At 39.5% G+C, this 16,411-nt stretch overlaps 1 protein-coding gene across 2 annotated transcripts in view; it reads right to left on the bottom strand.

Annotated features, from left to right (window-relative positions):
- The window catches only part of SRPX (sushi repeat containing protein X-linked), a 166,434-nt gene that overhangs the window by 28,925 nt on the left and 121,098 nt on the right, over window positions 1-16,411 (bottom strand). For both annotated transcript variants that reach the window (XM_073616347.1, XM_073616348.1), the window contains 2 exons: window positions 14,806-14,997; window positions 8,702-8,878 (listed from right to left, as the gene is read on the bottom strand). In XM_073616347.1, coding sequence (XP_073472448.1) covers window positions 8,702-8,878; window positions 14,806-14,997 — 369 coding nt within the window. The remainder of the gene's footprint in view (window positions 1-8,701; window positions 8,879-14,805; window positions 14,998-16,411) is intronic.

Here is a 16,411-nt window from a genome sequence, read left to right as displayed (position 1 = left end):
GTCCACCTAGGAGGAAATGACATAGGGAAATTAGAAACATATGATTTAATTTCGAGCATGAAGGATACTTTTTGCTTCCTTCACTTAAATTCTCCTAATACAGTACTAGTATTTTCCGAAATTGTCCCAAGGTTATGTTGGTTACAATCGGTCACTTTCAAGCCACTTGAAAAGGTTTGTAAGAGAATCAATAAAGCTTTGGAAAAATTTTTAGTTCCGGAATTGGGATTTTCTTTTCGCCATTTTGTGCTGGAAGGAGGTATTACAGGTATTTATAGGCATGATGGAGTGCACCTATCAGACGTTGGTTTAGATATTTTCAATTGTGACCTTCAAACATGCATTGAGACGGCCGCGGGTTGGGTTGGTGTGGACAGGAGGTCTGGTGGTGTCACCTCTCCTGTCGTTTGGGATTTGTAAGGAAATGTTAAATTAAAGTTTGAGTCAGCTTGAGTCTCAGTGGCTGAGCTGAGAGTGGTTTAATTTATCAGTATTTGGTTGATGAATTTAGTTGATGAAATAAGTTTTATTTATTTAAAATATTTATTTATGTATTTATTAAAACCAATAAACCAGTCTGTGGCCAAAATTTAATCCAATAAAAATAAAAAAAATGAAAAAAAATATATGGTGTGGTGTTTTTTATTTCTCATATGCATGTTTGTTGGTTGTTTTTTGCATGTCGCCTACGGTCCCATGAGGGAAAAGGGGGGTTAGCCTTATATGGCCCCCCCTTTGCACTATGGGGCCGCGGCGAGGGCAATTTAATCAATTTAGGGGGTAAGTTTATTATTATGGTGGCCCCATTTGCAGATTAGGGCTGGCAGGATTAGATATTATTTAAGGGTTAGGATTGGTCAGTTTAGTCAGGTGACAATAGAATTTTCTAGTAGCAGGAGGTCAAAGGCTATATAAGGAATCAACTGACAGGATTCCTAGCCAGTCGCCAGAGAAGAGGATTCCGCAAGGAGCTCCCTCCCTAACCCCCCCCCTCGTCACGGCTGGTTTATGTGGTGGGATCCCTTTAGTCAGACTAGCTAAAGGGAATTTGTAAGGAAATGTTAAATTAAAGTTTGAGTCAGCTTGAGTCTCAATGGCTGAGCTGAGAGTGGTTTAATTTATCAGTATTTGCTTGATGAATTTAATTGCTGAAATAAGTTTTATTTATTTTAAATATTTATTTATGTATTTATTAAAACCACTAAACCAGTCCGAGGCCAAAATTTAATCCAATAAAAAAAATATATACTGTATATATGGTGTGGTGTTTTTTATTTCTCATATGCATGTTCGTTGGTTGTTTTTTGCATGTCGCCTACGGTCCCATAGATAATACTCTATTTACACTAAAAACAACATAATTCACTTTGTTAATCCCCCTAATAATTTCCAAAGTAGTATATTTTAAAGCTCAACTCCAGCCTAATTCTTTCATTTGAAGTTTGATGTGAGGCTTCTTTAATAATTCAGTGAAGCCTGGTGTGTTCATTTACACTGTCAGTGCTCCACATGGAATGCTTTGAAAATTTCCATATAGATCTTAAAATTTTTGTTTTCTTTCATTAGAGTGACAGTTTATAAATAGACACAAAACTTAATTTATAGGTTTTGGCTATGTGTGTCTAGGATATGCTGTTCCATGATGGGGACCACAACCTATTTCACTGCTGTGGGAGTATTGTTAAGGTCTTTCACAACAATGTGGTGCTGTTGTAATTGACCCACGCTCATGCCTTTTTTTTGTGTGACTTTACATGAATCCCCAACTCCCTCTGTTTTTTAATGTGAGGTACTTTTATCTAAAGGTGATGGTGGTCACCCATGCACATTGTATAGAAGGTGCGATATGTTTTTTGCTAAACTTTAATAAAAAGCATTTTCAAAAGCAAAAAAATTCCATTCAGGCTATGGCTGCTGGGTATCTTCTTGACTGGATGATGTTACGGGTCATTAAGCTACATCATCAGCAGCCTGGCAGAGACACATCTGATAATCCTCTGGACTACATCGTGACATAGCCTTTGTCTGCATGATAGGAACAGATCTTAACTTTTTATGGCTGTAGTATCAAGCAGGATAGTATTGTGCTGTAATGCCACATTTACAGTGCTGGCACTGTTACAATACTGTCATGCTTGATCCTGCATTGATAAGAAGTGGGATTTATTCTTTTCTTTCGCCATCTAATTGGCACCCTTGGTCATGCCCACATGCCTGCCCACCCATACCATCCCACATTTCTAGTAATTCCAAAAGTAGAGGGCTCTAGGGAGCTGTAATCAGGTGGACTTCATCTATGTCAGAAGGAAAACATGCAGAGCGTTCCGCTTACTCATTCCACCGTTGGCTGTAAGCAAGGAAGCCAGTCAGACCCTGTGATGCTATCAAAGGGGCTAAAAAAAGTGTTATTTAAAAAAAAAAAAAAACAGTTAATTAAGTAGAAAATTATACTTGTATTACTACAGAGAGATAGAGTGAGGTTTGGGGAAACATATATTGCTTCCCTGAAGTTGGGTCTTAAGGGCTAAGCTACATAGGCAAATGTAATCTTGTGCTACTGAAAGATTTAATTACTTGATAGCCTTGATGTTATTACGGAGTTAGCTACACAAGCAGCATGTAATAATGCTCATGATCACATTATGCTTCAGTTATGTGTGACTGAATACTACAGTATGTGAGTAGATGCCACTTGTGTCGCTTGTTATCTCTGTAACCAAAGAGATAAACAATACCCAAGCTCAACCGCCTGCTCAGTACCTCATGGCTGAAGACCGGTGCTCAAGGCAGAGTGTTCCCACACTCAAGTAGAAAGTCCATAGTAGAGATGAGCTGGCACCCGGTAAATACGCCAAATTAAAAATCAATGGGAACACATAAGTCACATCACAGGTACGCTAACGCTACTCTCTTGGTAACCAGAAATCTACATACAATATATTGTCAAAGGTATTGGGACACCTGCCTTACACACACATGAACTTTAATGGCATCCCAGTCTTAGTCCGTAGGGTTCAATATTGAGTTGGCCCACCCTTTTCAGCTATAATAGCTTCAACTCTTCTGGGAAGGCTGTCCACAAGGTCTAGGAGTGTGTCTATGGGAATGTGTGACCATTCTTCCAGAAACGCATTTGTGAGGTCAAGCACTAATGTTGAAAGAGAAGGCCTGGCTCGCAGTCTTCACTCTATTTCATCCCAAAGGTGTTCTGTCAGGTTGCAGGCCAGTCAAGTTCCTCCACCCCAAACTCACTCATCCATGTCTTTATGGACCTTGCTTTGTGCACTGGTCCAAATCATTTGGAGGGGAAATTATGGTGTGGGGCTGTTTTTCAAGGGTTGGGCTTGGCCTCTTAGTTCAGGTGAAGGAAAATCTTAAGGCGTCAGCATACCAAGACATATTGGACAATTTCATGCTCCCAACTTTGTTGGAACAGTTTGGGGATGGCCCCTTACTGTTTCAACATGACTGCACACCAGTGTACAAAGCAAGGTCCATGAAGACATGGATGAGCGAGTTTGGGCTGGCCTACACAGAGTCCAGACCTAAACCTGATAGAACACCTTTGGGATGAATTAGAGCAGAGACTGCGAGCCAGGCCTTCTCATCCAACATCCGTGCCTTCTGGAAGAATGGTCAAACATTCCCATAAATACACTCCTAAACCTTGCGGACAGCCTTCCTAGAAGAGTTGAAGCTGTTATAGTTGCAAAGGGTGGGCCAACTCAATATTGAACCCTATGGACTAAGACTGGGATGCCATTAAAGTTCATGTGCGTGTAAAGGCAGGTGTCCCAATACTTTTGACAATATAGTGTAGGTGTCATTTCCTTGATTTACATGGCTATTTGTGTGAATTGTTGTCATGTCACCAATGAACCATTGGCAATTTTAGTAGCATGATTAAACCACTAAAAATCTTAGTATCTCTAGCCTAACAAAGTGACTGCCAGCAAGGGGTTAGATCTCTCAATAGATCAAAATCAACCTCGTGGTTCTAGCTTTACACTTGTAAAATGTATTTGGTTTATATCGAAATCCTCTTGCATTTAAGTGTGTAAGGGGGCATTATTGTTCAAAATGTACGATCAATGATAAACATTTCAGTGAACAAATAAATGAACTCCTGACACTTTGATCTGCATTGGAATCTTTAAATTAAAAACACACACAAAACCATCTCTCAGCAGCAGCTCCATCAGCATCACCTCTGCAGTGCAGAATTCTTTCCCAGCATATGCTGTATTAAAGCGCAGTAATGTAATCATGGATCCGGTTTCACAATAAAATACTGTTTTTGTTTTTCACTAAATTATTCAACAATACAGTATAGCCTCAATTTTAACTATGAATGGAGGGGAAAAGAATCACATAGAAAAACTTTATTTTTACAGATATATTTTACAACAAAGATGAGCAGCTGGAGTTGTTTCAGAACATAACAATGTTTTTACTACCATCTTGTGGTGTTTCTTCAGTAATACAAGCCAGCAACTATTTTCTCTTATTTTTAGCCGAAAATAAGGCATTTCGTTATTATTAATGAATAAAGCGAAGCAATAGATAAAGTACAATAACTCATAGCAACTAGAAAATTAAACATCTGCCCTGAGGAACATCTAATCAATCATTTAATTTTTTGAACTGATGATTCAAAATTCAATGTGGTTCACCAACAATGGAAAATGTTGCCTCTTTAAAGTTCATAAACATTTGTTTGGGCTTATACAACATTAAAAGCTGCAAAATTATAGAAATCTTCAAAAAGAAAAAAAAAAGGATTTTTATTTTTAAATCATGAAATACTATATATATAATAAATAACAAAATATATTTATTTCACTTCAAATTTTCATTTGAACCACTTACCTGTGCACCCCTCGTCCACCACTTGCTTCCGCACAACTCATTCACTGCCCACCTGTGTACCCCTCCTCAGCTCCCGCCTCCACTCTACTCTAGGCAAAACTCTGCTCTGCGCCCCTTGTTCACAGCTTCCATCTTACCTTTTGCATATGCACCCATCATCCACAGTTCTCCTCTTCACTTCTCCTTCACAGTTCACCCCTGCATGCCTTGTCCACAACTCATGTCTGCACCCCTTTATCCACCACTTGCTTCTGCGCTCCTCAATTACAGTTCACCTGTACCCTTTATCCACACATTGCTTGCTCAAACTGTGTCCACAGCTCCCCTGCATCCTTGAACCTATTGTTCACAGGTCACCTGAACCCTTATACCCCTCATTCCCTTGTGTGTTTTCATTGTTGATTTTAAAGCCAAATGGAAAGACCCCTTCCGCCATATGGTATTTTGTAGAAAAAAACTTTTTGCATTGGTTCATGATCCCAATGGCAGTGCCTAGCTTCTCATGCACTTTTTCCACAATAACTTGCCTTTAAGCCTCAAAAATGGCCAGAAAAAAAACAACAAGACCCCTCTGTCATAGACTCAATGGAGTTTGAAGCTTAGTTCATGCGGCTTATAAGCAGGATTTGATAAACACTACTTGACCTGAATCTGGGCAGATTTGTTCATCCTCGATATTTTCAAAACCTTGACAATGCAAAAGTGAGTGCTGTGTACTAAATGCCATAGCTCCCAACTGTCCCCGATTTGGAGGGACTGTCCCTTTGTCCCTCTTTCCTCCTCATTTGTCCCTTATTTTGGTCCGATCTATATAGTTGTAAATATAATACACTTTTTTTCTTTCAAAAAGTGTTTCCCTTTGCTAAACCTTTCGTCCAAATTCTAAATTGCTGCATTTGTAAATTCCAAAAGCCAATATAAAGGAATAGTAGTGGTAAAATAAAGCACTTGTGGGTTTAACCAATCTTGTTTTTTTGACAATTCTCCTTAAGGGGGTGTGTCAAGGGGTGTGTCCTATGCCTGCATACTTTTGCTGATAGGTGTCCCTCGTTCCCATCTCAAAAAGTTGGGAGGTATGCTAATTGCTGTAAATGTTACTCTAGTTTGCAAAAGGGCTGATTTACTTAAAGTATAACTAAAGGCAAAACTTTCTTTTTAGTTTTGGACAGAGTGGAGAGGAATTGGAACACCTGCCAGTTTTTATTTCTGCCTGTGCCTCTGTTAAGAAGATTTACCTCTCTATTTATCCTGTTTACGATAATCATTGAAAGTGAAAGTAAAAGAAAATCCCAAATTTTGGGTTGTCCCCAGAAAAGTAATTCTGGTGACCTGGGAGTCCTGAAGAAATGTCCTTTAATTTGCAGGGATTTTTTATCCCCTCCTGGCTTTGGGACACAGATGGCGAAAAAAACTATCTGATAGCGGTTATAATCTTCCCTTGCTCTATCCAAAATGAAATAAAAATATATAAAATTGCCCATAGTTCTACTATATAAGAAGCAGAGGCTGTTCACTTAGCACAGAGAACATTCAGTTTGCAGAGTGTATGCTAGTGAACATCCAATCATGTGCAAAGGGGAAAAAAAGATACTTGCTAGCAACTGATTGGTTGATTGAAGTGAGCACAGCTTTATCAAGTTTACTAAGCTCAAGATTCACTTTGCAAAGTAATTAGCCTCTATTGCTTTAGTAAATCAACCCCAAAATGAGTCAGCTTCCATAACATCTGGGGAATTGGATATTATATTATATTATATTCCCCCTTTAACTAAGCCAATCCATCTGAGCCATTATAGTAGACCAAAGTTAGTGAGAATTTATACCATTTAGTTGTTTAGACATACACGCTTTACCTTTATAGTTGAAGTGAGCAAGTTCCTATTCATACTGTTTTCTTGTACACTGTCCACAGGGTTTCATAACGTAAAAATACTGTGCAATACAATAACTAAGGTGCAGAAGAAATCTAAGCATACAAAACTGTTTGTGTTTTATACAGCCTATTATGCCAGGAAAGAGATCTTGTTCAGATGTTAGCTACCGGATCCCCCTACGGTAAAGGTGTGGCAAGCCCAAATAAATGCGGTACTACCATTGTACGAACTCACCTACATGGGCCGAAACTGCCCCCAGAAGTTTGACAAAATATGGGCAGCTTGGGTAGAAGCCAGACACCTTACAATATAAATGAATTCTGATATTCTCCCTCAGGAGATTAACTGATTTGTAGCAGGTGTGATGACCCTATCCCTCCTTGCGAGAGATATAGATACATGGAGGAGTCAAACTGCAGAATAATAATAGGTCTGGCCCTTCTCCTGCTTTCTCTCTAATTTCTTTCCCCTTCCCTTCTTTTCCCCCAGGGCTACGGCTGATAGTCATCAGATTGCTCTCCTGTGGGAACCCTGCCCCCCTCCCCTACTCCTCTCTCTCCCTTCTCCCCCTCCTTTCCCCGCTTCTCCCCCCCCCCCCCTTCATTATAGATGGATCCTGAAGATTAAAGCTGGTTCCCCTGTATGTCTGTATGTCTGTCAGCTACACTGACTCATATGAAGTTTGCAGATTAAGTTAGCCTTGGAAATTGCTCTTATATTGAGGTGACTAGATAGCAACTTGGCTAAAATGATTCCCTACTTAATGTATACTACAGAGGTTATGCCAATATAATTTGTATACCCTGCTTAACTATGTTCCTTTTTTACGATGTATATTTTGCATTTACAACTGTACTGTGCAGTTCATTCAATAAACATTCCCTATGTTAAAAAAAAATGTGCAGAAGAAATGTCTGTGGTCGTTAAAACAAATTAAATGTAAAAAATGTACTCATTTTATGGAAAAACATTCTAAAAGAATGGATCAAATCCAATTTTAAATTTGTTGGAAGTGAAAATTTACAGAATCTAACTAGATTTCATGGGCAACACTTTTATATGCAAGTTCTCCATGGATTGTATATAAAGTCTCATTTACATTTTACATCATTCCCGGAAGTACCAAGCTGATATAGCAAATAAATGATGGATATCATCACATTAACCCTTGCTTTGCTAGCATACTGCCAATAGCCACAGCTCACGCTGAAAGAACCCTAAAAATATACCATTTAATAGATAATGATTTCCTTTTCCTGTAATTTACTATAGACTGAAGAGGAAGAAGCAGTTAAACTTGAACATCTAGACAATTTGGTGGAAGACCATAAATCTCTCTGGATATGACCTCGGGGGCTCTGACTAATACAGTACAATATAGAAAATATGCTGTCTACCACGTCCTGTAAATTATCTGCCATTGAACACGCGACTTGACTATACCTGCACATTAACGGATATAACATTTTCTCCTGGAGGCTTTGGTGAACTTTCAATGCTCTGCAAAAAGAAAAAAAAAACAAAAAAAAACGATCCCCTTGCTCTTTGCTGTAATGAGTACCGTAATTCAGGCTAATGTGAAGTTTGTGCATTATAAAAACATACATACAGTCGTGGTGATAATGCTTCATACATTACTGGTATCATTTATCTGTGACTTTTGTAGGTACCTTATAAAAACATCAACGGTTATGTGACCACTTTGACAACCAATGGGGGTCACATGATCGCTGGTCTTTTCAGACCAGATTTGCTTGCTTGCTGTATGGCAAACAGACGTCTTATGTTGTAGAAACGGTGTTCAAAGGGGCCTATAATAATTTTAAAAAGTTCTAGTCTTAAGACATTATAATATCTACGTAGACACCCATTTGTATAGCATATTTTCTGGATTGTTCTTTCATACCCTTACTGTGCTTCTGTATTGATCATTGTGGAAATGATATTTAATAACTTACCTACACAAGTTGCTGCTCTCCCACTCCAGTTTTTGCTGTCCATGCAGGTTACAACTCTGTCTCCTTTTAGCTGGTAGCCAGGTGAGCAATAATATTCACATCTGGAGTTAAAGTATGCCCCATCTGTACATTTAAACCCTCCATTTACCGGCATCGTGAGAGGTGGACATCTTTTTTCTAAACATAAACATAAAAAAATGCATGTCATATATGCTTTTAGAAAACAAAATGGCCCTAAAGCAGTATTCAACCCAAAGACAAAAATGAAATATTGTGTAGCTTACCAGCCCTTAAATGTAATAGCTGCATTTGTTTTCTTTTTAGGATTTTTCCCTGTATTTTCATTTGGTGATCCGGCCAGTTGTGCCCTTCCTGTCTTGATGGAGGTGCAATGGAGTTACCTCAGGTCAATCTGGGGACTGGGGAGTGTGCACTAGTAGATTTAGATGAACTTGACTAACAAATTGAAGCTGAACTCTGGCTAACACTTTATAAGCAATTACAGCAACCGTTTTTTTTTTTTTTTTTTTTTTTCCGTTTGGGATAAAGGTTTTTTATGAATAAAAGCTGACCATTGTAAGCAGTGTTTATCTCAACACTCCAAGTGCCACTTTTGCTGGACAGCTTGGTCTGTTAAAGGAAGTTGAAAAATAACAGGCTTACTGACCCGATCCCTAAAATAAAGAAAAAAAACTTTAAAAAAGAACAACCTAATGCAGTCACCACATCTAAGAATTGGTAAGCTGCAATAAAATATTTTTTTGTTTTTGGGTTTAATACCACTTTAAGGCTTTGATCAAATACACTCGAGATGCAGTATTCATAAATCATTAGTACAACTGAAGACTCCTGTATGGCAGTCTAAACATTTATAGAATCCACTTATTATGTGAACAACAAACCTCATAAAGTATACAAATATACTTCCTTGACTTTCCCTAAGTGAGCCAAATTGTTCTTCGTTTGTGTCTCAGTGTACATATTTGCCTGCACACCACAGATCATCAAGTTTTAGTTGGAAAGTTTTATTGAAGAATGATCACATCACAAAGGACAAAGTGCAATGTTCTAGAGCCACGCAGGACCCCTTCATCAGACCCATTGTACTTTGTCTTTTGTGATGTGATCATTCTTCAATAAAACTTTTGGCTGACACTTGATGATCCGTGGTGTGCTGGCAAATATTTATGTTGATCTGTGATGTCTCTAATCTCCAGCTGGCTGTTGCTGCAGCACCCACATACTTTGAGTCTATTCCAGGAATGTGTGCGATGGGAATATTATTTGTGTCTCAAATAACTCCCCCTCCCAGACACTGCAGCTCACAGTGGGAGGATTTCAGAAACAAAAGCAGTGCTGACAATTCAGAAAGCAGTGGGAATGACTAGATATGGCAGGGTTCTATTAGACAAGCTACAGGCTTGTGAATCAGCAGTGACAATTACTGATAGCCACACCTCCTGCAACATTTTTTCATCCTGCTGTAGTGCAAGCAGGCACAGCCTACATAAGAGTGGCAACTCTGCTTTGCGTTCAGAAGCAGTGCAGCATTGTTACCCCATTGTCACAGGAAGCTGCAATAGGGGGGCTTCAGTGGAAGGCTCAACAGGTATTTGTGGGGAACTTAAAAAAGTACATTTTACTGTAAATAGGTCATAACTCCAGACACTTATTCTCTTTATTTGTGGATAGATTGATAATTTGCATAAACATACATCCATTGCTAGAAAGTATCTTCCATGTTTGTATTGCCAAGTGCTACACCTCACCATCTGTTTTGAATATCTCTTAATTGCTGTTTTAATAAGACAATTAATTGGAAGGTGTGGTTTGGCAAACAGTATATATGTTTTGTTTTTTAACTTGAAAATTGTGCTGTGATCAAGGCTTGTAAGCCGGAACGCGTGAGCCCCTCTATGTTTTTACTCACTTTTTTAATGCACCAATAAAGAAGCAACAAGGACGTTTGGGGTTGCCGACTCTATTCTTTGTATTTATGTCTGCACTGGTGTGAGAGAGAGCATCAGAGCCAGAGCACCCACCGTGGATTTTATTACAAACCTGCAAAGGACTAACACTGATTTTGAGCGTTACATTATCTGCTTTTACTAGCATGGAAAAGAGTTCAAAATTCTCTGACGTTTTTTATCCTGTGTCCCCATTGTAATATTTTCTCTCGCTTTCTGCCCCTGTGATGTCTGTACAAGCAATGTGGAGTACAGAAGCCACCATTTCCAACCCTTCCTGTCACTGTCTGTGTCCATATTGGAGGCATTTCCCACTACATTACAGTATCATAGCTCCTAACTGTCCCCAATTATGTGGGACTTTCCCTGATTTGGAACAAAAATCCCTCTGTCTCTCTTTACTCCTCGTTTTGTTACTCAATTTGGCCTGATTTACATAGTTGTATATATAATGCACTATTTATCTTTTAAAAAGTGTTTTCCAGTGCTAAACCTTTCATACAATTTCTAAATTGCCGCATTGGTAAATTTCCAAAGCCAATATAAAGGAATAGTAGTGGTAAAAAAAAGCACTTGTGAGTTTAACTAATTTTTTTTTGTATATTACTCCTTTAAGGGGGAGTGGCAGGAGTTGTGTCCTATGCCTACATACTTTTGGTAAAAGTGTCCCTCATTCCTATCTCAAAAAGTTGGGAGGTATGCAGTATGTCCTGGATGGAAGTCATCCCATTAGTCAGCATCCCCAATAGGGGCACAAACACCAATGTAGCACACCCCCTAAGGTGCCGCAAGTAAACTGGGATTCCCCACCCTGCACAGCCTCCAGCACACATTTGCTTGCAGAACCTAGCTGGAACACTGAATATCCGACAGCCACTCAGCCAGATGAAGCGATAGCCCATTACAGGCAGAAAACCGAGGCCCCTTAGGTGTACAACAGAATTTTAGTGTCCAGCTTGCATTACTCCTGTGGCTACTAATCCCAGCAGCACTACCAACCCACCTGGCCGCAACTGCCCCTTCCACTAGCCCTCCAGGCTAGCTTCTCCCCACAATCCTCTAGACCGACAATTACCAGCGTGCGCCCCCTGCTTGCCCACGGAGCCAATGCGAGTGCCCGGCGGTCGCGATCACCACCGGGCTCCTGTGATCGCTCGGGGCACACTGAGAACTGGGATCTGTGTGTGTAAACACACAGTTTCCGGTTCTCTGAGAGGAGAACAGACAGATCATCTGTTCATACAGAGTATGAACAGATGATCTGTCATATCCCCTACACAGTCCCCTCCCCCCTTCAGTTAGAACATGTACTAGGACACACTTAACTCCTTCACTGCCCCCTAGTGGTTAACCCCTTCACTGCCAGTGACATTTTATAGCATTGATTGCTGTAAAAATGCCAATGGTCCCAAAAATGTGTCAAAATTGTCTAACGTGTCTGCCATAATGTCTCAGTCCAGATAAAAATCGCAGATCACCGCCATTACTAGTAAAAAAAAAATTTATAATAAAAAAGCTATAAAATTATCCCCTATTTTGTAGACACTATAACTTTTGCGCAGACTAATCAATATATGCTTATTGCGATTTTTTTTTACCAAAAATATGTAGAAGAATACGTATCAGCCTACATTGAGGGAAAAAAAACAATTTTTTAATATATTTTTGGGGGATATTTATTATAGCAAAAAGTAAAAAATATTGCGTTTTTTTCAAAATTGTTGCTCTTTTTTTGTTTATAGTGCAAAGTTAAAGCGCAGAGGCGATCAAATACCACCAAAAGAAAGCTCTATTTGTGGGAAAAAAAGGACATCAATTTTGTTTGGGTGCAATGTTGCACGACAGCGCAATTGTCAGTTAAAGCGACACAATGCCGAATCGCAAAAAGTGCTCTGGTCAGGAAGGGGGTAAAATCTTCTGGGGCTGAAGTGATTAAAGAGGTATTAAACCCAAAAGCAAACATTTATTATATTGCAGATTACCAATTTGTAGATGTGATGGCTGCATTCATTTTCTTTTTTATTCTTGCTTTTTATTTTTGCACCTGTAAAGTCTGTTTTTTTTCAAAAGATTAGGCTCTCCAGTATAATGCATTAGTTACAGAGATGAGACAAATCATTGAACACTAGCAGGCGTGCTCGGTATAGCCAGCCCACTTATAGTCCCTGTCTTTGCAGCTCGGGAACAGAAAATCAAACACAAGATCATCGTACAACCCATTTATTGTAATAAAGCTTAAACAAAAGGTTCCCCTCACTGAAAGGCACTATTTGGAAAGCACTTTTTTCTGCATGAATTGTGTGGAGCACATTTATTAGAATTTTAAGCACATCCATTAAGGCCACTTCTGAATAAATTATTGCATTAAGGACACCTATGGACATTTATAGTTTTTGAACGCTAGTATCAGTGTAATTTTATTGGTATTTTTAACACGCTTTTGTTTTTTTGTTCACTTTTTATTAGAAGTTTTTGTGTAGGATATGTACTGATACCTAGCGCTCATCCATTGTGATCATTTTGGTTTTAACATCTAAGTGCGTTTAGCACAGGATAGTGGGAAGAGCTGCAGGGGTAGTTAGCAAGTCTAGGGGAGAATCTGTGGCATAGTGATTGGAATAATTTGTTAATACAAGATCCTTCTACAGCCTGGGGGATAGCTGGGACATGCAGTCTGCCCTGAAGATGCCAATCCTGAATACTACCATCATGGACTCAGCCAGATATGGACTCTTTCCTGTGCAGGTACGCTGGGGCAGACAACAGCCTGAGTCAGGGACTAGTTTAGGGTAAGACTGTTGTTTGACACCTTGACTTTGCCTGGTCTGAAGTTACTCAAGGGGTGTAATGCGAGCAACCAGCACATATAGCATGCAGGTTGGGTCAGCTACGCACATTGGGGTATAAAGACAACAGTACAAGAGTAATACAGTGTGAAGACAAAAGTGGTTACCAAGCGTAATGAAGGATTCTCTAGCAGTCTAGCGTGTACATGTGACAGGTGGCATAGCTTTTTGCAGAAGGAGTTGTTTTCGTCACTCTCTACCCCTACAAAGTGACTACCACCCCACAACCTCTACACCTACAACATACCGACACCATCCACTGCCCTACTGACACCAACCTCTGCCCTACAGACACTGTCAACGCACCATCCTCTACCCTACTGACACTGCCCACTGCCCTACTGACACCATCCTCTACCCTACTGACACTGCCCACTGCCCTACTGACACCATCCTCTACCCTACTGACACTGCCCACTGCCCTACTGACACCAACCTCTGCCCTACAGACACTGTCCACACACCATCCTCTACCCTACTGACACTGCCCACTGCCCTACTGACACCATCCTCTGCCCTACTGACACTGCTCACTGCTCTACTGGCTGACACTGTGCACCTTTAAGGTAGTGTAAGTTTATATTTTTACAGTGGCGTTTGTTTTATTTATTTTTCTAAGTTTTCCTTACTATTTAGTTAGGCCATGCTAGTTAATTTCTTTAAAAAAAAAAAAACGGGAGCCGAATCCTGGTGATCTTTGATCACTTTCATATTGTTCAGGTAGAGCTCCACCTCAAAAGTTACTTATCCCTGCTGTAAAGTATGTAAAAAGAAACCTAGAGCTCCATCTACTGACTGGATAAAATACTACATAAAACTCATATCTCAAATTTCATATTTACTGAAATGATGTTGTTATGATGTGTTTTTTTTTAGTCCTGCTAAAAATAACTAATGAAAATACATACAGCAACAACTATAAATAGTTTTTTTGTTTTTTTTTTTACAATACGCTAGTGTACTCATGCTAAACACAAAAACATCTTTTGTAACCTTGTTATAGATCAGTTTTTCTGAGAAGAGTTAAAAACAGCCCCGTCAACTGCCTTTAAACACTGTTAGACTAATTCACATATAAAACACTGTACTCAAAATCAGATATATTGTTCTTTGTTCATCTAATGTTTATACCTGCAATTAGAATGGACAAACTAAAGATCTGAATTATTTTTGTTATCAGCTAAATGCTAAAAGTTAAACCCATAGAAATAAAAGTAATAGTAAAAATAAAACTTGATGTTTAAAGAAGAGGTCAAAAGTACAGCACAAAAAGTGGAAACAGGATACTTACGTTTACATACGTACTTGCCAGACCAGCGTTTATCTGCCTGGCAGACAACTTCAGATGCTCCACTTAGTTCATAGCCTTTCTGACAGTAGATGTTGCACCGAGTCCCTTTCACAGTTTTATAATAGGATCGGGAAGGGCTTGAACAGGTGGCATGTCCGTTTTTAACCTTGATGGGAGAGCACCATGGGGTATCTGAGAAAATATAATTTAAATGCTATGTAAAGTGACACAGATACATAAACACTAACAAACATTGGTGTAATTGAATACACATTAGAAAGCATTTAAATAACCTAAATCAGCAACGTGTGACTTTTTTCTGAAAATTAAAACTAAAAATGTATGTGTGAATAAAAAGTGTGCTCATTAGCAATATGAATGTACTATTCGATGCCATCTTTACTTGCAGATATAACATGAATTACTGCTACACCTACATGAGGCCATGTTTTTTATTGAAAACTTCAGTCATTGCAATACCTGCATGAGGCCATTTTGACAGGTTCTCTTTACTACAAGATTAGGTCATCGCCAAATCTTTATGATGCCATAAAGGCTGGTCCTATTTACTGTTTCAGTTACTCCTTTGCTATTATGATGTCATGATGACAGGCTCTCTTTGATATTGGCTCAAGTCACTGCTACATACACTATATTGTCAACAGTATTGGGACGCCTGCCTTTACACGCACATGAACTTTAGTGGCACCCCAGTCTTAGTCTGTAGGGTTCAATATTGAGTTGCCCACCCTTTGCAGCTATTGCAGCTTCAACTCATCTGGGAAAGCTGTCCACAAGGTTTAGGATTGTGTCTATAGGAATGTTTGACCATTCTTCCAGAAACGCATTTGTGAGGTCAGGCATTGCTGTTGGACGAGAAGGCCTGACCCGCAGTCTCCGCTCTAATTTATCCTGAAGGTGTTCTATCAGGTTGAGGTCAGGACTTGTGCAGACCAGTCAAGTTCCTCCAACCCAAACTTGCTCATCCATGTCTTTATGGTCCTTGCTTTGTGCACTGGTCCAAATAATTTGGTGGAGGGGAGATAATGGTGTGGGGTTGTTTTTCAGGGGTTGGGCTTGGCCCCTTGGTTCCAGTGAAGGGAACTCTTAAGGCATCAGCATACCAAGACATTTTGGACAATATCATGCTCCCAACTTTGTGGGAACAGTTTGAGGATGGCTCCTTCCTGTTCCAACATGACTGCACACCAGTTTGTTCTTCCCCAGAAAAATCTTACTTAGGTCATTTTGAGTTTAACCTGAACCCAGCCTGTTTTCAGTTTGGTGAACAAACTGGCCCAATATGGTCCCCGGCTGATGTAGCTGGAAGCCTTTCATTTAGAAGAAATATCACTACCACCTCTAAATGACAGATTTCCACTGGCTTTGGTTTGAAATAGGTAAATTATGTCACCAAGGCTGTGCTTAAAGCTGTTGTTTGCAATGGCAGTAGCTGGAGTAGCATCAACATGGTAGAGAATCTATATTGTCAGGTGTCACTCATCATGATTGTCATGGATCTATGCTACTGGAAGATGTGGTTGACAATGGATTTACACTAGGGACATTGTCCTGTTTATGCCAGTGTCAAGGTGTACAACAACTG

Source organism: Aquarana catesbeiana, linkage group LG02, assembly GCF_042186555.1.
Source record: "Aquarana catesbeiana isolate 2022-GZ linkage group LG02, ASM4218655v1, whole genome shotgun sequence".
NCBI lineage: Eukaryota > Metazoa > Chordata > Amphibia > Anura > Ranidae > Aquarana > Aquarana catesbeiana.
The sequence above is the reverse complement of the archived record's forward strand: the minus strand, read 5'-3'. Positions and strand labels throughout refer to the sequence as shown.